We start from the raw sequence: 24,159 nt of genomic DNA, 5'->3' as shown, positions 1-24,159 counted from the left end.
AATGGAATTGCTGGGTCATATGGTAATTCTGTGTTTGTCTTATCAAAAAAATGCCAAACTGTTTTCCACAGTGGCTGCACCATTTTACATCCCCCCTAGCAATGTATGAGGGTTCCAAATTCTCCAAACCCTTGCCAATACTTCTTTCTTAAAAATGATTTAAAAAAATTTGTTATAGCCAACCTATAAAAATGTAGAGTGGTATCTTATTGTGGTTTTGATCTGTATATCCCTAGTGACTTCTTATATTGATTGAGAGTTTTGTCATAGACTTGTTGACCATCGGTATGTCTTCTTTGGAGATGTATCTATTCAAGTCCTTTGCCCATCTTTTAATCGGCTTGTTGAACTGAAAGTTCTTTATATATTCTGGGTACTAGACCCTTATCAGATAAGTGATTGCAAATATTTTCTCAATTTGGTGGAGGTTATCTTTTCACTTTCTTGAGGTCCTATGATGCATAAAAGTTTTTAATTGGGACACAGTCCAGTTTATTTTTTATTTTGTTGCTTGTGCTTTTGGTCTTACAGCTAAAAAAAAAAAAAAAAACTGCCAAAGTTAAGGTTGTGAAGATTTATCTGTATGTTTGTCAGAGTTTTATAGTTTTAGATCTTATATTTAGGGCTTTGATCCATTGTGAGTTACTTTGTGTGATGTGAAGTAAGGGGCAAATTTCATCCCTTTGTCTGTGGTCTATCCAGTTGGAGCAGCACCATTTGTTGAAGAGACTATTCTTTCTCCATTGAATAATTTTGGCACTCTTGTCAAAAATCAATTGACCATAGATATATGGGTTTATTTCTGGACTCTCAATTCTATTCCATTGATATGTTTATCCTTATGCAGTACCACAATATTTTGATTACTATTACCTTGCAGCAAATTTTGAAATCAGGAAGCTTCATCTCTTAACCAAGATTTGAAGGAAATGCCAAAATATCCAATTTAAAAAGCAAGGTGTTATATCTTGGAGCTATTTGAGGCCTGAGAGAATATCATCATAAAACTTTTTAAATTTCCAAGCATCTCTTCCATTTATAGTCAGCAAAAATTCAGTTCTCAGTATGAGGTGAATTTTATGCTTTTTAATGGCAGCTCAAGCTAGTGCAGTCTAACTAAAGTAAAAGTGATTAAGAATATAAAGTCTAGGAGAGCAAGACCTTGTCTGTCTTGCTCACCAGTATTCCCTTTGCCTAAAATGACATTCTCACATCTCACATCTAATCTTTTCCCTTCAATCTTACTCACCCTCATCACTTCCTTGGGGAGGACTTTTCTGGTGCCGCCCCACCCCTGACTCAGATTAACTTTGCTGTTATACATTCTCATAGCATCCCTCATAGAGCTTTCTGTGATGGCAATTACCCTAATTATCTGTGTCCTTATTTCCTTAATGTTTCATTCCCCATGTAGATTGCAAACCCATAAAAAAATTCTTATTCAATGCTGAATTTCCAGGGCCTAACAAAGTACCTGGAATACAATGGATGGATACATGCACGCATGAATGCCATCATGTTTAAAAACTACTTATCTGATGTATACTGTATACAATATACTTTATAACAAATAGTTTACCTAGTAGATGTGCAAATGGTTAAGGCACAAATTAAGAGTTGAACATCCTGAGATTGAATCCCAGTTTTTCCATTTAACATATGAGGAACCTTAGACAAGTCCCTTAACCTCCTTTTTACTAGCTTCCCATCTGTAAAAATGGGCATAATATTAGTACCTACCTCATGAGTTCGTAATGAAGATTAAATAAAATTGTCCACGTAAAGTATTTAGCATAGAGCCTGGCACACAGTAAGTGTTCAACAGATGCTATCTATAATTATAATAATTATTAACTTTGTAATTTTTATAATACATGCCTTAGATAGATGACAGATATTATTGTGACCCCCACAAAATTGACTCCAGTTTGCCCTGGAGTCAGGGCTTCTGGGATGAGGTAAGCCAAGGTCTCCTCCGCACTCCACTCACAACACGGCCAAACATAAATCAAGCCAGAGCCATGGTTAAGCAATGTTCTTTCTTTAATTCCCCTTTGCAAATGGAAGCCCCTGAGCTTGTCCCCACCCCCACCACTATTCCACACCCTGGGCCCCAGATGCAATGCCCCAGCCTCAACCTGGAAGGAGGAAGAGGGGAACACACCCCTCCCCAAGATGGTCCATTAAAAAAATCCTAGTCATTTAAGAAATGAGGCTGAGGACAGGAGGAGGGAGCTGGAAGACAAGGTCCAGGGAAGGCCAGACTGGAGAGTTGGGGTTGTGAGGACCCTTGAGAAGGGTTTGCAAGCACATCCCTAAGCTCAGGGTCAGCATGGCTGAGGGAAAGGAGACAGACAGATAGTCTGACCCTTCAAGGTCCTGTCCGCCTGGTTATGAACACTGACACTCACTGCCACCACCACCACAGGCATCTGGGTGGAGAATTTTCCAGTTACTCTGGGAAAGGGTTTGCTAAAGCATCCCCTCTGGCCCCTGATCTGGGGCATCCCTGGGGTCCCCCTGAGACCAAACCTGGGAGAAGGAGGGACTCTAGGAACATGCAAAGGGGGGGAACAAAGACCCCCACCCCACCCTGCTGCTCTACACAATGGTGGCTCCAGCTGCATCTGGGCTCCGAGGGTCCTTCACACCGATGATGAAGTTGTTGGTTCTCCGGCTGCCATGGATCCAGGATAAGACATCTACCTTCTCCACGTGGTGACCCCTGGCTTCCAGGAACTCAATCTCTTCTTCAGTGAACTCACCTGAAAACCGTCCCCCAACATATACACATTCAGAGTGTTTAGAGCACTAGCTCAGGAGTACCTTGTTCAGAACTGAGTCCTGGTCCTGGATGCTCCACTGAGGAGCTGTATGACCTTGGGCAAATTGCTTTACCTCTCTGAGCCTCAGTCTCTTCATGCATAAAATGGGGGATTACACGAGAACCTACTACATGAAGTTGTAGCAGGGATTAAAGGAGATAATAAACAGAAAGCACGGAGCTCAGAGCCTTGCATACGGTAAATGAGCAATAATATGCATTTACTCTTAATATTAGAAAAAGGGTTTTGGGGTCTCATCTCCACCTGTTTAGGCCAAGGTGCCATCATAACTTGCTAGGATAACTGCATGGCCCACTAACTGGTCTTTCTGTTTTCAGTCTCGCCTTCCTTACAGCCTATTCACCCAGCAGTCAAAGAGTCCTTTTAAACCATTAGACCACATCACTTCATACCACTCAAAGCCCTCTACAAGCCTTGATGACTCTTAGAATAAAATCCAAAGTCCTCACCAAGGCCTGTAAGGCCCAACATCTTCTGGGACTTCACTACCTCTCTGAACTCCTCTCCTCACTTCCTTCTACTCTCTCCCATAACTCTGCTCTGACCTCCTTGCTGTCCCTCTAGGAGGCCAAACGTTCTACCTCAGGACTTTGCACTTGCTTTCTCTCTGCCTGGAATGAGCTCCTCCTAGAGAGTCACACAACTGCTTCCCACCCTTCATTCTAATCTTCAAGAACTTCCCTGATCACTATCTGAAATATCAGTCCTTGTTATCTTTACCTTGTTTTGTTTCCTTTCAAAGTAATTAACTGCTAATGTATTTGTTTATTTATTTATTGTGTCTTCCTCTACTAGATTATAAATTTTTTAAAGATAGGAATGTTGTGTTGTTCACTATTGATCCTCAATGCCTAGAAGAGGGTGAGGACACAGTAAACGTTAAACAAGTATTTACTGGGTAAATGAATAAATCCCCATCCTCTTGCATAAATTCGGGCCTTCATCTCTTGCTGGGCCATTATCCCAAGTGCTTCCCGTATTTCCCCAACTTAAATTCTCCTCCCTTCCATCCACCTTCCCTATATGAAACAAATCAGGTCCTATCCCTCCCCTACGCAACTGGATAAAGCCCATCCTTCTTGACATGGGCCTCCATGATAAGCCCTGTAACCTCACCTCCCAATGCTCCTCAACAAAAATATGGTCTTGGGGATAAATGGAGATGGAAAAAAGAAAATAAATTTTAAAAATACATGCTCTTATTTCCCCAACTGGGATGATTCGCGATATTGAACAGCACTAAAATCACCGAGTCTTGTGGTTCACTGTCAACCTTGATAACGGCAGGACTGCGTCTCACTTGGTCTCTAACATTTCTAGTCTTCCTCAACGGATAGAGCAGCCCTCAGAGCCTTCTCAGGGCAACGATATCTCACTAAAACCTAAAAATATTTGACTTTTTATTGCTATTTATTGTCTCTTTGTGGCAAACAATGCCATTTTTCCCATTTGGGATTATAATATAAGATTTGCTTTTGAAGATACATTTAGGTTAAATATATTTATAGACACATTATGTAAATGTGTAAATGTGGCAAAAGTCATGAAGGTGATGGATAAATTCTGAAATTTGGGAAACAATATCTCTAATCCAGCTAGTCTCTTTGGCCGCTCTCTGAGCCATACTTTCTGGCTTTTGCCCAGGCTGTTCTCTTGTCCAGAATGTTCTTTAGCTCCACACGCCAACCTCTTGCTCACACTTAAGGCCCAGCCAGTTGTCACCTCTTCCATAAAGCCTCCCAGAGTCGAAAGGTGGCTGAACATTCCCTCCACCAAGTCTCTGCTCCTCATGCCCTGTCAAGGGGTGGCTAGGATGAGCCCCCTCACCCACAAGTAACTTAGCATAAAGCCTCACATTTGGCAGAGACTAGAAGATATTGGTTGAGCAGAATTCATTTTCAAGGACTTAGCGTCATCATCCATCAGTTGGGATCCAACGTGTCACCGGCCAACTACTGGGTGTGACTGCTAAGGATCTAGGTGGTGTGGCTTCTAACATGCTTCAGTCCAGGAGATATCTAGAGCCGTGCAGTAAAGAGCTGAGTCTTCGGTACCAGCCAGGTGTACGAGTATGTTCTACTTTCAATTCTGCCACTTACTGGTTGATCTTTGACTAGTTTATAAGCTCTGTGGGCATTAGTTCCTTTCTCTGTAAAATTGGGATAAGAACACTGAGCAGGCAAGAACCAGGTCTCATTCAGTGTGTATCTCCTTTGGGCTTGGATAATACATTGTCTGTTGTAATAAAAACTCCTCGAAGGTGCAACATACTTTCCCATTTACAAAATTAAGCTGTGTCCAAAATGAAGCACCTCTCCTTCTTAGAGGAAAGTCTGTCTCCTTACCATAACCTATAAGGTCCATGATCTGACCCCTGCCTGCCTCTCTTATCTCATCTCATCCTCACTCACCCTTATTTCCTTTCTACTCCAAAAACACACCAAGCCCATTCCTGCCCTGAGTTCTTCGCACTTGTTCCCTTGGCCTACGAAGCTTGCTCCAGTTCTTTGCATGGTGGGCTCTTTCTCACTCTTCAGATCACAGCTTAAATGTTATGAAAGAGAAGGCTTCCTTAATCACCGAGCCAGTCCTATACATACATTATCTTGATTTAATGCTCTATAGAGCATTCATTTTGCTTTCTCATATAGTTTACTATAAATTTTCCTGCCTGCCTATAAATGCAGTGTTCCCAGCACCTAGGATAATGCCTGGCACACAGGAGATATTCACTACAAACTGTTAAATGAATGGTTTGCAGAATGAACAATTGAGAAAACTGAGGCTCAGAGTGGAGCCATAAATTTCCCAAGGCTACACAGCCAGGAAATGGCAGGATAGTTCTAATGCCCCAGATCTTTTATTATTAGGAGTTAGTTAGAGGAAACCAAACTTTCAATGGCAGGGAGTTGGTGCTGGTTGAGGCAGGGGCACTCTGGGAGGAGCCTCTTTCTCCATCCACCAGGGTGTGTGCCCACCCCATGGGAACACTCACTGTCCACCTGCAGGAGGTTGGACTGCAGGTCTGGGTGCAGGCGGCCACGGGCTAGGCTGTCACTCAGGTTCCGGTTCAAAGTCAGGACATTCAGCAGAACCTGCGGGAAGCCAAAGGACAGAAATCAGGGCTACCCCAGGGATGGGGGTTCAGGATTCCACAGTCCTTACCCCTGATTCAGACTCCTTAGTCTTTAGATTCCTTGCACCAGAAGCGTCATCTGAGCTTCTCAACAGCCCCAGAAGACAGGTAGGCCTTTGAATACTGGCCCCATTTCACAGAGGAGAAACCAAGGGCCAGAGAATAAAAGTGATTCACTCCCGAGTTTAGAGAGCCAGGGAAGAGGCATCACTACCACCCAGTCTCCTTTAATCTAGCCCAGGGCTGGCCTCTCTTCTCCCTGGCCAGGGCAAGGTTAATGGCTAGGGATGGTTTAGGTTACAATGTGGGTGTTTTTTGCTTATTGGTTTGGAGTATAGTTAGGTTCTGGAACCAACTGCCTGCCCCTTCTTACTAAACTGGACCTAACTTCTTAACCTCTCTGGGCCTCAGTTTCTTCATATATGAAATAGAAATCAGGAAGGTTAAAAGGGTTAACATACGTAATGCCATGGCCAGCACTGTAAGAACTCTGTATATGTTAGCTATTGTTATCTCCATTTTACAGATAAGGAGAGGGGTTCAGAGAGGTTAAGTGAATTTTCTAACATCACACAGTTGGAAATTGGTAGTCTTTGGGTTAGGACTCATGGGCATCTGATTCCAAAGTTCAGGTTAGTTAACTCACCACCTGCCAAATTAGTGTCTGACACATATATCTGGTGCTCAAGACATTTGTGGAATTGTTGCAAGGCATTTGGAGAGTAGCAGACCCTTCCTTTCAAGATCAGGCCCTAAAGAAGGGTGCTTGTCTATTCAGCTGCTGAGTGGAGCATGATGAGACTTGAGATGGACAGAACCCAAGCATCCCAGATGCTATATCACCTCTCAGTTCTACTGGCCCTGCAATTTCTGCAACCTGGGAAGAAAGGGGACTTCAGGGCTACATTTTCACTAAGAAACTCAGTACAGCCCATGTCCCTAGTGTCCAGGAGGACCCTGGCACAAGGCAGCCCAGACATGTTTACTGTGAGTAAAGGATGAGAACAAGCAGGACCCAAGGGTATCCTGCAGCCCAGGCCACAGTTCGGCTCCTGGCCACAAAAGGCCTACCATGGAGAAAACCTCACCTGGGTCAGGCTGCTGAGGCCCCGGGCAGCTCCATTGGCCCCCAGGGCGAGGTAGGTTCCACAGAGACCCTCTGCTGGCCGGACCACAGTGGGCAGCAGAAAAGACAGTGGCCGCTTCCCTGGCTGTACCGAATTCTCCTATTGTCAGAGGGCAGAGACCACAAAGGGGATGAGAGGTGGGGTGAGATAGGGTAAAGACTACTCCACCACTCTTTCAACCTCTCTCCTTCTCCTGCATCTCCCACAGGCCCAGTTTTCGTGGGGGACTGGTCTGTCCTCAGACCTCAGTTTGCTATATGTGAGAAGGGCAGGGTCCTCAGATAACTGGGGTGGATAGTGAATACACTTAAGTTCTGGGGCTACCCTGGGTGGCAGGGGAAGGGCCAAGCCAAAAAAGATGGCTATGGGAAAGACCAGGATAACCTCCACCCTGATCATCTCTGTCTTTGTCCTGCCAGGGGCCCAGCCAGCAGGGTGTTAGAGTGCTGGCGTCCAATTACACAATAATTCCTGTCTCCTTCCTCCTTCGGTGCCCAGCAATAGGACTGAGCCCCATCAGCTCAGTATCACAGTCATAGACCATTACGCTAAAAAGTACCCAAAGCATAAAAATCAATATCCTCATTGTACAGGTGAAGAAACTGAGGCCTAGAGAGGGGACAAGACTTTGCCCAGATAACACAGTGACACAGTGACAGAATGGGGCAAGGTTTCTTTGGACCCGCCAGGCTCCAGCCCCCCGACTTGGGCTCTTTTTCTTTATAACAGAAGTTCCTAGAGGTAGTAGGGAGGGACTGTAGTACGTCCTCCCCAGCCTTGGGGTCCCCAGGGTAGGAGGGAAGCAAGACCCTACCAGGCTGGGCGCAGAGTGGTTAGCAGTTCTGTTGGGCCAGGAGAAGTCCAGCATCTGGCTGTTGAGCAGGATCCCCGAGGGGGTGATGAGGCCACTGCCAAAGGGCCGGTTCAGGGAGCTGGGGGCCGAGATTGAGGCCAAGTGAACCCTGAGTCCACCCTCACTCCTGCCCAGCCCCCACCTCCTTCCTGGTCTAGATGATCTCTTATGCTAGGTTCTGGGTCCAAGCGGGCATACCTGACCATGGCCACAATGAAGTCATCAGGGCCCATGATCAGCACCTGGGCCGCTGTGGGAGCCCCGTCCAGCTCGTAAACGGGCAGCAGTGGGGCAGGGGCTGCCTGGGAGTCATTGATGTGGCCCCGGAGGTAGGCAGCCTCTACCTTGCTGAAAAGACATGGAGTAGGAGATGAACACACAGCAAGCTCTCATTACATTCCACCTACCACTCTTTCTGATGTCTGTGCAATTATTTGACTAATATCTGCCTCCTCCACTGGACTATTAGGTCCATGAGAACAGATTACTTGTTCTTAGCCTATAGGTAACATTCAGGAACGAGTTGTTAAACTGAATGAATTTATTTAGGTGTTATTCAGATTCTCTTCTAGAGCCATTTATTTAGTGCTTAAATCAAGAGTCTTTTAGTTACTTGACTTTACTCATTTAATCCTTTCTATGAAAGTACCTGGTCATAGTGGATGCTCAGAAAATATCTGTTTTGCCATGAACTGAATTCACTTAACCTAACATTTGTAGTCCAGAAATTAAGTTTCATTAAGGGTTTATGCTGTGTGCGTGGGGTAGAGGGGTGGCTGTATAAAGGGATCTTTACTTGCTATTAGAATTTTTTCTGAAGACAGAAAGACTCAACACACAGTAAGCCCTTAATAAATATTTACTGGATGAGTTAGTTGAATGGATTCAATATAGGTATGTGTGTATGTTTTAGAGCTGAATTTGCATTCATCTTGAAAACAAATTATGAAATTATGAAAATACAAATTTTCATTAACTATATTTTTAATTTCTGATTTTTTCCTTAGCTAGCCTTTAAGTCAGTTATAGTAAAAGTAATATAGTAACTATTCCTGCCCCTATTGCCAATTAATAATAATGATGATATTTTAAAAATACTTATGATGTGTCAGACATGTTCAGTGCTTTGCATGTATGATCTTGCTTGGTCCTCACCACGACCTCATGAGGTTGGCACCATTAATGTCGGGCCCCCTTGTAGAAACTGAGATTTAGAGGGTTTAAGGCTGCATAGCTAGTGGATGGAGAATCTGGGATTTGGACTGAGTCAGTCTGACAAGAGCCCATAATCTTACTACTACTGTGTTAGGCTGCTAATGTAGATAGATACATTATAATCAAAGTCACCACCACCTCCAATATTTTCCTGGAGACTCTGTTCATTGTTATTAGGCTTTCTTTTTCCACTCAAAAGGGGGAATGGATGAGCCTATATATATGTACCCTTCTATGGTCAAAAAATTTTGAGAGCCATGTAAAATAGAGCAACTCATTATACAGATGGGAAAACTGAGGTATAAGGAGAGGCACCCATAGCCACATTGTGAATTGGGGTTAAGCTGAAGTTGACTTGAGACTTCCGGCCTATTGCTCCACTGACTGCTTTTCACCTGATCCTTTCCTAATACCCTCCACCACCTCACCAGTCCCCAGGGCCCTGCCACGGGACCCACCTTAGCATGTCATCCATGCTCTCAGTGATGGTAGAATCATAGATTGGGTCTCCCAGTCTGCTGGCCAGGGCTAATGCTATCTTCAGGGTCTGAAAACAAAGGAGAAGTGCAGCAGAGGCTTCCAGGCCCCTCCCAGCACTCACACCCTCATGTTTGAGAAAACGTAGAGGGGATTTAGTTCTACCCCATGGCAGCACCCCATCCCCCTACTCCCAGTGTCCCCACTGCAGAGTAGGATGGAGGGGTTGGCCTTACCTCTGCCACCCAGTGAAGAGCCTGTTCCCGGGATACCAGGCTGGTGAGATTGAAGCCCTCGAGGATGTTGAGAGCACTGATGAGGGCAGGGCCTGTGTGCGGGGGTGGGGGACTGAGAACCAGGTGGCCTGAAAAGACAGGAAATGACCAAATGGCAGGGGACGGGTCAAGGCATCTCACATCCCTCCATCTCAAAGACTAAGACCACTGCACTGAACTCCCTCATCATATAGGGGGAAAGCATTGACAGGCAAAGGGACCCACCCAAGTTCACATGGCCAGTCAAAGACAGGGCCAAGACTCCAACCCAGAACATTGGTCTTCAGTCTCCTCTTCCATATGAGGAAACTAGGGCCCAGGGCCACAATGCAGGCAATTGGCAGAGCATGTCCAGATGTTCGGATTCCTGGTTTACCATGTGTCTCCTGCTCCTCCCACAGGCCAGGATACTATTCAGGGCCCCTGATGGTCCTACCCCTGATACTTCTTGGGAGCAATAACCTCCCAAGGTCCTTTGGTTTGGACATCAAAGGAGTAATAATACCTGACACAACTAATTAACTCATTTAGTCTTCAGAATGACTACTGCTATCACCCCCATTTTGCAGGTGAGAAAACTGAGACACAGAGAGGCAGCTGGTCCAATGTTGTAGGAGACAAGTGGAACCCAGAGTACTCATGGTGCTGGCATTGCCAAGAGAACCCAGGCTGGGGAGGGGAGATGGAAAATCAAATTCAGTGCCCATTCTGATCAGAGCAACTTCCAACATCATCTCATCAAATCCTCATGGCCATCCTGAGAGGTAGGCACTATTATCTCCATTTGAAGGAGGGAACCAAGGCTCAGAGTGGGAAGTGGCCAGTGCAAGGTGAATGGCATTGCTGGTACTCAGACCCAGGTCTGCCTGGCTCCCTAGCCATGCTCTTCCTCTGCTCCATATACCACTGCCTCTGGTGGGAATCAGGCTGGATATTGGGGCCTGGAAACCTGAACTCAGAGGTGGCCCCTAATGGGGCGTGAGGTAATCTGGGCCTCCTAGAGGAAAGAGAACCTGCAAACCTCCTTAGGGACCTAGGAACCCGCTACTTTGGGTTCAGCAAACATGGACTGCACCCATGTCATAAACTTGGCTTTCTGGTTTGTCATTGGTTTTGAGTTTGACGGGTTAAGTTCTATTTCTTCCCTGGGCCCTCAGTTTCCTTTTGGCACAATTAGGGGACAGGTGTATGACTGGCTTGAAAAGTTTGTTATAACCAGAAGCTTAGATGAACTTTGGTCTTATGAATTCTTCTCATGAAGTACAGGACATTGAGAGTGGGACTGGAAATGGGTTGAGGCAACACAAAGCCCAAATCAAGAAAACCTATGCCAGGACCCCAACTTCTAGGCCTGAACCTTTGGCCAGATCCTGAATACTTGGGGTAATTGACCCCATGACTACTTCAGAAGGTAGGCTGGCTCTGCCTTGCTTCATTAGTTAGCTGTCCGGGAGCTCAATGCCTCAGTTTCTCTCCTGTGAAATGGGGAGGAGTCTTTTGGCCAAAAGCGTATAATGATGGACTGGGAGGCTTCTCCTGAGTGGGGACCCTGGGAGCTGGGGGAGAGGTCACCTCTGTACACGCCACACACAGGCTTCTCCACGAGGGCACTGTAGTTGCTGAAGTCCTCCTCAGTTATAACACCCCCTGCGTGCTGAGCCTGGAAGGGAGAGAATGGCCCCACCACCACTGTAAGCCACACATCACAGAGTGAGCATGTGGATTTGGCCTATGATATGTGTTTGGATCAGAGACGGATTAGATGTTTATAATTTTTGTGCTTTCTGCAACGCCCATCATGGCTTTTAGTGACCCCATCAGCCCTGGGTACCCCAGAAAAAGGGTACCCCAAAAAAGCACTAACACTGAGCACCTACTATGTACAAGAAATTGCGCTGGGCACGTTCTGTGAATGACCTTCTTAGTTCGGTCTTCAGGGCCCCTAGTGATCGGGTGCTTGCCTACATCTCCGCTTCATGTCCTGCTGTTCCCCAGTGACCTGCAGTTCCTGAACTCATGATTCCATGTCCTCTCTGCCCTCTCTGCCTAAGAAAAACGAAGCTTTTCTACTTATGGCAGCACTTGCCCGAGAGATATCAAAACTGAATTCTGCATTTTACTACAACCAACTAAAGACACCATGAAACCATGGTGACCCAGGTAGGAATGATGTAACTGAGCACTCTGCTGACCAGTGAACCAGTCTTGTACAAACCAGTGGGCTCATTTCATACTATCCAGCATGCTAATTTTCAACCCTAGGAATCCTCTCTTTTTTTAGTGCTTGAAACCTCTGACTTCTAATCCACCCTAAGTGAACTATACATTGAATTTCTTGGCTGGTGCATGTTCCTTTGTCAGACAAGTAATAAACTCAACTTTGGATTTTTTTTTTCTTTTAAAGCTCTGATGGTCTTTGTTAAGAGTCTCCTTCATCCCCCTCTCCGCCTCCAGGAAAGGATACACAACCCAGGTCTGGCTAATCAGCATTTCTTTTCATGGCACAGCGATTGGTTTGGGAATAGTCATGAGACCTGGACAAGCCAATGAGACATAACCTCGAGGCTTTTGCTGGAATTATTGAAATGAGAAATGCTCTTTCTCTACGATGGCTTGCTGGGAAGATGGCTGATGAGGAGCAGGTGTGGAAAGAATCCAACAGAGAATGAATTGAAACAGGGGAAAGTAGAGTCATGAGACAGAATGAGAGACAAACCAAGTCTCGACAACGTGGATGGAACCCCTGGATCCAGTAGACCTAAAGCCAGTACTCTGCCGGACTTTCTAGTTAAGTCCATTTGAGATGGACTTCTATCACTACATCCATACCTCCAGTGCCCAGCACAGGGCCTGGCACAGAGTGGGCACTTCATAAATGTAGAATGAATGATGGACCTATTCAATTCCCACAACTGTATGGCAGAGATAGGGGGTATAATCACCCCCACTGCACAATTGAGAGAACCACTGAGTTGGTCTGCTTATCCTTACCTTGAATGTAATTTTCCATTAGGAATTTTCAAATATTGACAACAGTTCTCAGAATCCATTACTGCCTCAGACTAAGACTCTTTTGGGTTGGTCGGTGGGCCCTTATGTGAATCTCCCCAGTCCCAATGAAGGAGGCACTTCTCTCAGTCCCCAGAAAACCCAAGGGCAGGGTGGGACTGTGGGCTCAGGGAAGTTAAAGCTGATCCTGGGTCTCTATCAGGCCTGGGAGGGACAGGACAGGCCCCTGTACAGGTTGGCGCCAGCCCTGGGGAGCTCAAAGTTATGACTCTCAATCAAGACAGAACGTTTCCATCCCCAGCAGGTTCTTCCTGATGCATCCCAATCAAGCCCTCCCACTCCAGCAACCAGTGATCTGATTCCTAGTATCAGAAGTTAGTTTTGCCTATTCTAGAATTTCAGGTAAAAAGAATCCCAGTAAATAGATTTAGAGAGAAAGGTAAGGAAGGAAGGAAGTGGGAAGAGGATGTTCCTGCAGTAGGGTCCTTTAGGGTAGAGGGGATCCCCACATGCTCACCTCAGCCACCATCTCCAGTGTGAGGTTACCACCAGTATAGAAGGCGGCGGGGCCGTAGGTGCCAAGTACATCCAGTACCATGGCCAGGTCAGGCCGATGCATCAGCGAACCAGGTAGGGGTGGGCGGCCGGATGGCAGGAACATCTCATGGAAGCGCTCGGACGCATCAGGTGGCAGCTGTTCTGCCAGGGCGCGTGCTGTGGGCAGGGACGGGAGGCTGGGCAGGGGGCACCAGGGATGAACCCAATGGCTGAGATGTGTAATAGGTGGGGTAGATGAGGACTGAGTGGCTGGTCCTAAGAGCTTTGGTCCCCCAGGAGCCTGTTATGGGGGAGTTAGGGGTATATATGGGCCCCTTCCAGATTTCTTCATTTCAGTCTGTCTCCTGATGAGGGTTGGGGGTAATTCTGAGGAGCAAACTAGAAGAGAAGTGCTTTCTGGCTTGGGCTCCAACTCTCCTCTCCCCTCTCCATCAACCTCATGCCTTTGCCCCCACCCCCAGGCCCCACTGACCTAGATCATGGGTCACGTTGAAGCCATCTTGGGCCACAGCTGCTGCGAAGGCCAGGACTTGGTACCATGGCAGCCTGGGGGGGCCGGAGAGCAGGGGGTGGAGGAGGTCCTGGGGGGAGGAGGAGGGGTCCTGGGGGAAGGGGGGTTCCTGGGAAGGAGAGTCCTGGCAAGGGAAGGGGATATTAGGAGGGGGAATTTGGAAGGGAAGAATCCAGGAAGGTAGGAGGCCACCAAAGGAGGGGTACAGGCAGGGGGCCCCTGATCCCCAGGGAGAAGGTCTTTACCTGCCATAGAGCTGGTGAGCTTCATGTAACCCCTTCACCATTCCAGGAACCCCCACCAAGAGCCCAGGCTGGGCGAGGCGGGCAGGCGAGGGAGAGAGGAGACCAGGTCACTGGAAGGGGGGGGCTGGGCTGAACTCTGCAGAGCCCCAAGCCAGGGATGGGGGCTGGCACAGGGGAGAGACACAGGCCAAGTATCCCAGAGGACGGAGAAACCGTCCCAGCAGGCATCTTCCCTCCCATCTCCCTGACTTCCTATCAGCAGATGCAGAAAGGCCTCCTTTATCTATCATAGTTGAGGGACTTATAAATTAAGCAAACCCTTTTAAGAGCCAGGGCATAACCAATTTAGATGGAAACCTGTCTACATCGGATTATGCCTATTCCTGCTTTTTAAAATAGTGGGCAAGGGACCTTCATTTTGCCTTTTCTTATCACACCACCATCACTGTGGGCTGCGATAATTCAGGAGTGTGTTGGGCTTTTACCTCTGCACTAAGTATCTGTTTTTCCACGTTATTCCATTTCTGCCTTTGCCCTCAGTGGAGAGTGGGTTTTCCTCTAGCAGTTCCTCTCTCATCTTGTGATATGTCATGGGCTGGGACAGTTACAGCCAACAGGCTCAGAGTGGGATGTGTGAATGAGAGTGAGGCAACTTTGACATCACAGGCTGCTGAGTAGTCTTTTTTCTCCTTTCTATGTGCCAGATAGGGAAGGTTACCAGAGAAGTTAAGATGTTACTATAGTGGCTATCATCCACTGCCCAGATTTTTTTTGTTCATTATTTTATTTGAGGGGTCGCCTGTCTCCCTCATAGCCTAAGAGCATCCTGCTCAACTCATTTTCTCACCTCTATAGTAAATGCTCAGCAAAGTAATGCTTGGGTTAGCACAAGGGCAGTAAAGGGAAGACTCCCCCCATACTCTTTTCTCACCAGGGTCCCCACCTTGGTCTCCCAGGATCTCTGCAAGGCCTCTTCCCTGAGAGCCCCTGGTGCAGACTCCCGGAAATCAATCAGGTGGCTCTCATTTCGTCGGATGTCATGTATCAGCATCACGCCCCCACTGGAACAAACACAGAAAGGGGAAGGTGATGAAAAGGTATCACCCCTTTGAACAATTAACCTGCCACCCCTCAACCCCCAATGGTGATGGCTGTAGGCTCAGTTTGTCATCAGGAGTCAGGTGTTTTGAGCCCCCACCCCAATGGGGATTCAGAGGCTCAGCCACACCACAAGGGTAGGGAGTGAAATCAAGGCAGAGATACAGAGTTCATGGACCTCTTTCATCCTGTCACTGGAGACTTTAATCCCAGATTAGGAAAAACCCAGAGTGGGAGAGCAGGATGTTCTGCCCCACCCCCACCTCAGACCACTGCTGGACCCCTGCCAGCTTCCTGCACCTGCCTCCTTGGTATGCCTCCACTCCCTCTCCCAGGACCGAATTATGTAAGAACAGATTGTGCAAAACCAAAAGGGGGATTTCTTTGAAAGGGCCTAGAGGACTGGTTTTACAGGAACCAAGACATGGACTTTGTCAGCTTGTCCCTTTTCTGTGGCTTGTTTCCATCTGAGATGGCTGCCCTGTAGCCGAGTAACATAATAAAGCAAGCAGGACAGATAAACAATAGGGAGTAGTAGCAACTGTGGTAAAGTATACAGGCACAGAATGGGAAGCTGCTTCTATTCAGGTCCAGATAATTGCAGCCATGTAGAACTGTGGGCCTAGTGGTACAAGGTCTCTCCAGGTTCAAGAGGTGTTGGAAATTCTCAACTTTTTAATAAGGAAAACATATTTTTAAAAATTTAACTCTGCAAATAAAACCAGTCTGTGTTCTGGGTGTGGCCCATGGTTGGCCGCTTTGTCATCACTGTTTTAAGAATTCTTAGCCTGGGGTGTATATTTGGAGGGTGGAGGGTCCACAGCTTTCATCATACTCACAGGGATTTGTGCAGCTAAAATATTAAGTATCAACTGCCTTAATTAATGACAGTATACCCCCACCTGTGCACCTCACCTTATAATTTACAAAATCCTTTTCTAAGTTAACAACAACAAAAAAAGCTTTTGAAAACACCTCCTCTCACTCCATGTAAGGAGGAGATGAAATTGGGTGTGGAAAGGGCAAATGCAAGGAGTTGGGGCCCATTCGTCTCTCTGCTGAAACTTGGAGGCCCCTCTATGTGAGGTCTACAGACCAGGACACAGAATTAGGCTTGCGGGGACCTCAAACCTCCACAGCGGGGAGTTCCTTACCCGCCCAGGCCAGAACTGTGCGGAGCCACGATCCCCAAACACAGGGCTGCTGCCACCGCTGCATCCACAGAAGATCCCTGTTTACTGAGCACCTCGATGCCCAGCGATGTGCAACGGGCGGCATCGGTCACCACGGCACCCTGGTGGAAAATCTGGGAGGGGGAAGGGGACTAGGTGGGGACAGTAGGAGCCCCCTGCTTCCCTAGGGTACCTCCACTAAACCAAGAACTTCCACGGGGTGGGGGGTGCCAGCGGCAGCCCTGTCCTCTTGTCTTCTTAATTCTCCCCTATTTCCCATCTCTTCCCTCATTACCTCAAGCCTCTCACCTGCTCAGGTCCCATCCTTGCTCTGCCCCTTCATGCCCGCAGCCCCTCCCTTTGGGACCTTCCTCTCCCTTTTCCAATTCCTGGCCCACTTCCACCACTCACCCATTCCCTAATTCCCATGGTCTCCTCAAGCGATTTCTCACCTGAGGGTCCCCGAAATAGATCTGCATGATGAGCGCCACAGTGACACCCGTGGCAAAGGTGAGGCAGGCTGTGACTATGACCGTGAGCCCATCCTGACGGCAGGAGCACTCCGCCGCTGCTGCTGAGAACGGATCTTTGCGCGTCTCCCGCAAAGGCGACCCATCCTGGCTGCCCATCTCCGACGATGATGACGGCAGCCGCTGCAGCCTCGCTGACTTCAGGAAGGAGTCTGGGTCTGCAGGTGGCCAGGGGTCGGTCTGGACGCTTCTTATCCCGCCCTGCCCGCCCTCCAGGCGGGGCTATTCCCCGTGCCTCCTCTCCCCATTCCCATCAAAACCCCACTAGATAGTACCGACTTTCAGCGTGTCCCCTACCCAGGGCTGGTGGGGGTGGCAGTCAGGGCTGGGAAGAGACAGGAACCATCAGCTGGGAAGCAAGAGGGCCGGTTTACAGCCCCTAAGCCAAACTTTCCCGGACCCAGAGCTGAGAACACTTCCTGGAGAGGAGGGAGTTGGACCCTCCCTGGAAACCAGATACTGCCTGGGCTAGGCCCTGCCTTCTATGCAAGGAGGCTGCTACCTAAACTGAGTGTAGGGACCCTGGCTCCGAACCTTGCTTCATTATTCACTCATTCATTCAACAAATATAGAGGGTATGCTATGTTTTGGCCCTATGCTACATGCTAGGGGAAAAGGTACAGGCAGTTCCTGCCCTCCAGGGTTCACAGACTAGTGGGGGGAAAGGCAATAATCAGGTAAACAAAGGAGTATATAATAGAAGTTGTGACAGGCGCTATGAAGAGAAAGGATGAAATAAAACAATAGTAGTGTGTTGGGGGCTGCTTAGCTGGGGAAATCAGACATGGCCTCAAAGCAAATGTGACTTTTAAACTGAGAACTAAGGGATGAGAAGGAGCCAACCCTATGTACAGCAAGTTGTGAGTAGGTAGTGTTCCAGAAACAAGGAACATTAGGTGCAAAGGCCCTAAGGTAGGAATGAAATGGCTCATTAGAAAAAAATAACCAAGCCTTGGGTGTTACCAGTGTAGTGAGCAGTGGGGTGGAGGCTAGGCCAGATCACTTGGGACTTCTTGGCTTAGTGAGAAGCTTGGATTTACCCTAAGAACAATGGGAGGCCCCTGAAGAGTTTTAAGTGAAAATGTGAAACCATCTGTTTTATGTTTTAAAAAGATCCCTTTGGCTGCTATCTGGATAATGGATCTGAGGATGTAGGAGTGGATGCAGGGAGACCTGAAAGCCACTTACTTGCTGAGTGTCTATGGATAAGTCACTTCAAGTTCAGAGCCTCACTTTCCCCATCCTAATAATGGAATTAATCCCTAATTGGCTGGATGGGTATAAAGATTCCATGAAGCGAAGTCTACCGGGCACCCTGTAGGTGCTCACTCAAAGTTATTTCCATTCCTTTTCAACCTTGGTCACGGCTAAGAGACCCTCTTCTATCCCATAGTTCCCTCCCCTGCGTGCTATCAGCCTTGAACCCAGGCCTCTAAATGGCCTAAAGGTCCTGGATGTTTGCAAACAGCAAAGAAATAGCTTGGTACCTTGACCTTAGCACCTTACTGTACTTACAATGTGTTTTTAAAAGTTCATTCATTCATGCCCTGGCTGGTGTGGCTCAGTGGATTGAGTGCCAGCCTGTGAATCAAAAGGTCACCAGTTCAAATCCCAGGCAGGGCATGTACCTGGGTTGCAGGCCAGGTCTCCAGTTGGGGGCATGTGAAAGGCAACTGTTTCTCTCTCACACAACGCTGTTTTTCTCCCTCTCTGTCTCCTTCCCTTCCCCTCTCTTTAAAAGTAAATAAATAAAATCTTTAAAAAAAAAAGTTCATTCATTCAATAAGCATTTTTTGAGCACTTGCTACTGTGCACTAAGAGGGTAACCTCTTTAAAAGTCTGTGGGATAATATTAAATATTGACTTATACTTTCCTATTTAAAATTGGTTCACCACTGCCAACATCATAAATATCTAAGCTCAAGGCCCTGCATAATCCACAACTTCTTACGTAAATAAGAAACCATATACAGATAATTTTTAAAAATTATTTATCGTGGTTACTTTTGGGAAAATATCCTGAGGGTGGGAATGAGATGGAGTGGGAGAATATTTTGTTTGAAATTTTTACTATTTATATATATTTCTTTCATTTTTTAAACATCAGTATATATATTTTTAAGTAAAAAGGAACAATTTCAGGGTAATAGCAATGGAGAAGGAAATTTTTACTTTTCCTCACTATTCCTTATTTATTCATTCATTTTTTTTTACCTTGAACATGTAATTTGTTTTTAAATTTTTATTTAAAAGAGAAGACTGTCTTCCAGAAGCCTCCTTCAGTTCATCAAGTTTGTGTGTCATGCTCAGCACCAGCGCCACCAAGTCTGTAAATAAAACTGGAATTTATTCGACAAACAGATGTTAAACACCCACTGTGGGCACAGAACTCTCTTTGGCCCCTAGAGGTTTCAAAAGAACTGCCCTGGCTGGTGTGGCTCAGTGGACTGAGTGCTGGCCTGCGAACCAAAGGGTCGCCAAGTCGATTCCCAGTCAGGGCACGTGCATGGGTTGCAGGCCAGGTCCCCAGTAGGGGGCACGCGAGAGGCAACCACACATTGATGTTTCTCTCCCTCTCTTCCTCCCTCCCTTCCCCTCTCTCTGAAATAAATAAATAAATCTTTAAAAAGAAAAAGAACTGCAGGAAAGGGTTTTGAACTTATATTTACTGACACTGACTATGTACCAAACACTTCACATACATTTCCTTATTTAAGTGTTCCCATAATGCTATGAGACAGGCTCACTCTCCATTTTAAAGATGAGGAAACCGGGGCTGAGAAAGGTGCTTAAGATCATACGTAAATAAATGGCAGGACCAAGAGTCTGTGTAACTCAAAATCCTCCTTTCCATTCCCCCACATGTCATCAGGAACCATTTCTCCCCTCAAAAACCAACCTTCCAAGCTAATTCTAGTAGATATTTCCAAGTACTTGTCCTTAAATCTGTTTTCTCCAGTCAGATACGAGAAGCCAGGAGAGGAATGTAATATCAGAGTTGGATCTATTCAAGACTTTTTGTTCCACCAATTATTAAGTTATTCATTTATTCAACAAAATATTTACTGAGTACCCTACTGTGTAAGTACTGGGGTAATAAGACCATTGATTTTACTAGTATATCAGAGCAACAGCAGGACACTTGGAAAAGGTTAGTTTGGGACCAGAATAAACAAGTCTTTTGGGAGAAAGGTGAGTTTAATTTTAGCTATTCTGAATTTGTGAAACACCAGTAGGAGTCATCTAGAGGCAGCTGACCTAGGAGGCATCTAGTTTGTATTTGCTGAGACACCATTCCCCATTCAATTTTCCTTAGAGGATACTATCCCCCCTCTCATTCCTCATTCCCTCATTCCTGACTAGAGTAAGTATAAGACCTAGGCCTAGCCAATCAGAACAGGCACCTCTGTACAGTGATTGGTTCAGGGACAGGCATATGACCAATGCCAATTAGATTCAAACTTTGTTCTTTTGCTGGAACTACTGGGAAAGAGAAAAGCCTTCTCTCTATCTAGGCTACTAGGATGATAAGATGTAAGCCTGTTGGGGGCAACCTGCCTCCACAAAATGGGGGTGGGAGGCTTTCTGAAGATGAAGCCCATAAATAGGAAAGCCAAGCAAAAGATGGAGAAAAGCCCATTCCTTTTTAGGAACCTCAATGTAGCTATGCCTGAAGCCCTATAACCCTAAACTTCTCAGTTATGCTACCCAATAAAATTCTCTTTTTAGAGGTGGCTCAGTTTTAACTGAGTTTATGACAAAAGAACCCTGAGTAGACTTGTTAAGTCTACTTGTTAAGTCTAGAGCTCAGGAGAGAGATCTTGGCTGGAGACTGAGGTCCTCTCTGGCTTGCTTGGAACATCATTAAAGATTGTTAAACCAGGGAGTGGCATGAGAAGTGCAGGGTAGTAGATGGATTGGGATTGGGTGGGAGGCAGGGAAAGGCAGGAGGCAGGAAGAATAGCTAGAAGCCTATGGGTAACACAGATTAGAGAGAATGGTGGGTTCGTCTACAGTGTGATGACAGGGATGGTGTGATGGAATTTGAAAGATACTTAGGAGAGGGACAGAGAACATCTGATCACCATTTGCAAGTGAGAGAAAGGAACTGGATGATAGGTAGCTCCTGGGAGACTGGATGAATGGCAGTATCATTGAGAATGACACTGGGAGAAGAGCAGGTGTACGGAGGAGAGATGATGAGTTTAGCATAGAACACGCTGAAGGTGAGGCAGGTACCTGGGAGAGAGAGGAACACATGGGCCTGGAGCTCAGAAAAGAGGAAAGAAAGTAATACTCCAAACTTGGAGTGGTCATCACCTAGCTCTGTTGTCCACAGGGTCTGCTGTGGGGTGCCTAGCACTTGGTTCTAGGGCATGACAGGCTGGAGGGTCCTGGATAAGAGGACAGGGCAGTGCCACTAGGTGGCACCACCAGGTTGAGAACATAGGAGGCCATGTTAGCCTGCAGGCTGGTCCAGCTGGGCCAAAGGAGGCTTTGAGCTGGGAGGCAGTGCTGGGAGACGTGTCTCTGAAATGACTACACATATATGATGGCAAGGTCCTTGGAACCTTAGTGCACAACCCTGGCCTAAAATGCAGGTTCCCAGAAACTCAGGTGACTGGGATCTCGGCTGGAGTTTTGTACAGATTAGGGCAGAGTCTATATTAACTCCCCACGGAACTCCCTGAGGTTTTAGAACTCCTTCTGCTGCCTTCTTTTATCCTGAGATCTTCTTTCTCATTCATTTATTCATTCAATGGTTTTTATTGGTGCTCAGCACCGTGCTAAATGGTGGAGAAAGGATGGTGAACAAAATAGTCATGATCCCACCGTCAGGGTTGACAGGCATGGAGCAATTACATGATCACACAAATAAATAATACAGTTTTTGATAAGTACAATTATATGGGGCCAGGAGAAAACATATCATGGGTTTCCAATCTCTAGGCTGGGAGAGATAGGCATTCCCAGTTAAACTGGAAGAGGAAGCTAAGGAAGCTAAGGGTAGGTGTGCCCATTGTCTCACAGTGAGTCAGGGCAATCTGGAACCAGAACTGGCACTCCTGCCCCTGAATAAAGGACCTGGTTCAGGATGGCATCTACCAGAACACATCTTCCCACTCCCCTTCCTGCTGCCTCCTGTTTCCAGGGCTACTCCTTCTGAAAAAAAGAAAGTTTTGACCTGCAGCTTTGACGTTTGATGCCCATAAGGCTCCCTATCATCATCTCAGGTAGGATACAGTCTAGTCAGGTTGGCAGGGGCTGGTGGTCAAGGCCAGATGATCAGAAAGTTATGGAGGGGGAAAAATTTGGGGACTGTAAGTCTGGGAGTAGCTACAGAAGGACCAAGCTGGTGAGGGCTGAGCCATAGAAGCAGGTTCTGACAGGCTTGTAAGGGCTAGGACTCAAGTGCAGGCACTGGGAGGAAGAGAGAGTGAAGCAGAAGGATGCTCTAATGCCAGGAAGTGACGTTGAGGGAAAGAGGGATGGGGGATGGAGGATGAAGGAGGGATGGAGAGGATAGAGCTGGGCCACATGGATAGCAGAGAGAGCACTAGGGAAGAAATGCTCTGAGAGCTTTTGGCCCTCAGGGCTCCCTACTCGCATCACTTGCAGTCCCTGCAGAGGGCTATGAAGAACACAGTGAAATTCTGAAGCCTGCTTCCAGGGTACCTTACTAACATCCCGGCCTGATCTATGGCTCTGGTACTGGTGAGGTAATCCACAGGGCAGCAAAGGCACTCTAGTCCCCAAGGACTTTGAGAGGTCATTCAGTTCATCCCCCTGTCTCCCAATACCTGGCAAATACAGAAGGAATCATATCTCTTTACCCCTCCCTGGACATGAAGAGATTCTCAGCTTCTCCCCATGGTCTCTCCTTCCCACAGTCCCTAACTGTGGGGAAGTTCTTCTCAAGATCTAGCCTCTATTCATCCTGCTGCAATCTCTGACTTGGTTTCTCCTATCCTGTTCTCTGTGACTAGAGAAAAGCCTCTTGTGGGTGATCACAGCTACTCCACAGGATTTCCCCTCTAACACTCCTTTATTAGTTGGTTCTTTCCAAAAGGTAACCCTCATCCCTCCTACTGCAGTCTCTGGCATCATTCTCCCTTGTCGCATCCTAGGACTCCAAGGCAGAAATGCATTCCCAACCCCATCAGATAATTAACAGAGAAAAGGGAGAAGAGAAAGGTTCAGGAGGAAGGAAATGAATTAAAGAGATGAGGGCTGCAGGTAACGCTCCGCATAGATGGAGGACCAGGGGCGTCCCAGGGGGCAGGAACGGGGTCAGCGGGGCTCACCTGTATCGGGGTCTCCCAGGAAGGCGTCCTCGTCCTTGCGGCCCCTCAGAGGGACCGCGGGCGCCGGCTCGTCCTCTGGCAGCCGCGGGAAGCTGGTGATGCTCATGTAGTCCACGGGCGAGTAGGCGCCCAGGGAGCTCTCCTGACTGGCCTGGTTCTCCGTCGCCATCCTCGCCCGCGCCCCCCCAGCAGCGCAGCGCCTGCCGGAAGTGGTGCGGCGGGGGCCGGGTAGGGCGGGGCCTGATCTCCGGGGCCGCCGGGAGGGGGCGCCTCACCCCCACCTTAACGCGTGTCGGGGTTGGACTCGCTTCCGCCGGCTTACTGCTGTCAGCCTGCAGTAGGTACGCAGGTGGGGATGGGGTTATAGATGCAGAGGCCAGAGGGCAAGATCGGGTCGCGAAGTCGAAGTCGGAGGTCGGGGGAAGAGCACGCTACAAGCATCACCTTAGTGGTTCAGGACACCTTATGTAGCCCAGGGGCCAAATCTCTTCTTCCAGTTTCAGCTGGAATCCTCCTCAGACCTCAGATTCCTCCCTGGACCCACAGACTCTTCCACGGACTGCAAACCTCTTCGTGACCCCAGATACTCCTCAGATCCCCAAACTCCTGCTCAGGCCCCAGATCCCTTCTTGGATTCCAAGATCCTCCGATCTCAGACTCCTCCGACCCCAGATTCCTCCTTCAACCTCAGTCTCTGCCGTCACCCCTCAACCCCCCAGCTCCTCCCTACACCTGCCTCATCCTCATACTGCTTCTTCGCCTGGAGATCCCTCCTCGGACATCTCTTCTCAGAAGTCAGATC

At 47.4% G+C, this 24,159-nt stretch overlaps 1 protein-coding gene and 1 long non-coding RNA gene across 8 annotated transcripts; one reads left to right on the top strand and one right to left on the bottom strand.

The window, feature by feature from the left end:
- Positions 1-2,026: 2,026 nt before the first annotated feature.
- Positions 2,027-23,568, bottom strand: GGT7 (gamma-glutamyltransferase 7). 6 transcript variants are annotated; one of them, XM_024559684.3, is made up of 15 exons: positions 23,358-23,568; positions 16,975-17,210; positions 16,505-16,656; positions 15,196-15,313; positions 14,253-14,320; positions 13,969-14,042; positions 13,456-13,652; positions 11,502-11,589; positions 9,891-10,018; positions 9,636-9,724; positions 8,161-8,310; positions 7,924-8,041; positions 7,071-7,208; positions 5,842-5,941; positions 2,027-2,765 (listed from the first exon to the last, which is right to left on the bottom strand). In XM_024559684.3, the coding sequence occupies exons 1-15, from the start codon at positions 23,524-23,526 to the stop codon at positions 2,602-2,604; spliced, it is 1,989 nt and encodes a 662-aa protein (XP_024415452.2). In that variant the 5' UTR covers positions 23,527-23,568; the 3' UTR covers positions 2,027-2,601. The 6 variants fall into 6 exon arrangements, with proteins under 6 accessions (XP_024415452.2, XP_024415453.1, XP_045050695.2 ...); XM_024559685.4 differs by having other exon boundaries at positions 5,849-5,941; XM_045194760.2 differs by having other exon boundaries at positions 15,184-15,313; positions 23,358-23,550.
- LOC123479636 (uncharacterized) lies at positions 10,277-13,481 on the top strand. Of its 2 annotated transcripts, none has more exons than XR_008427095.2 (3): positions 10,277-10,693; positions 11,981-12,089; positions 12,384-13,481. It is a non-coding gene; the product is annotated as an uncharacterized lncRNA (long non-coding RNA). The 2 variants fall into 2 exon arrangements; XR_006655308.3 differs by having other exon boundaries at positions 12,334-13,481.
- Positions 23,569-24,159: the final 591 nt, after the last annotated feature.

The sequence above is a fragment of the Desmodus rotundus genome, chromosome 6, assembly GCF_022682495.2.
Source record: "Desmodus rotundus isolate HL8 chromosome 6, HLdesRot8A.1, whole genome shotgun sequence".
NCBI lineage: Eukaryota > Metazoa > Chordata > Mammalia > Chiroptera > Phyllostomidae > Desmodus > Desmodus rotundus.
The sequence above is the reverse complement of the archived record's forward strand: the minus strand, read 5'-3'. Positions and strand labels throughout refer to the sequence as shown.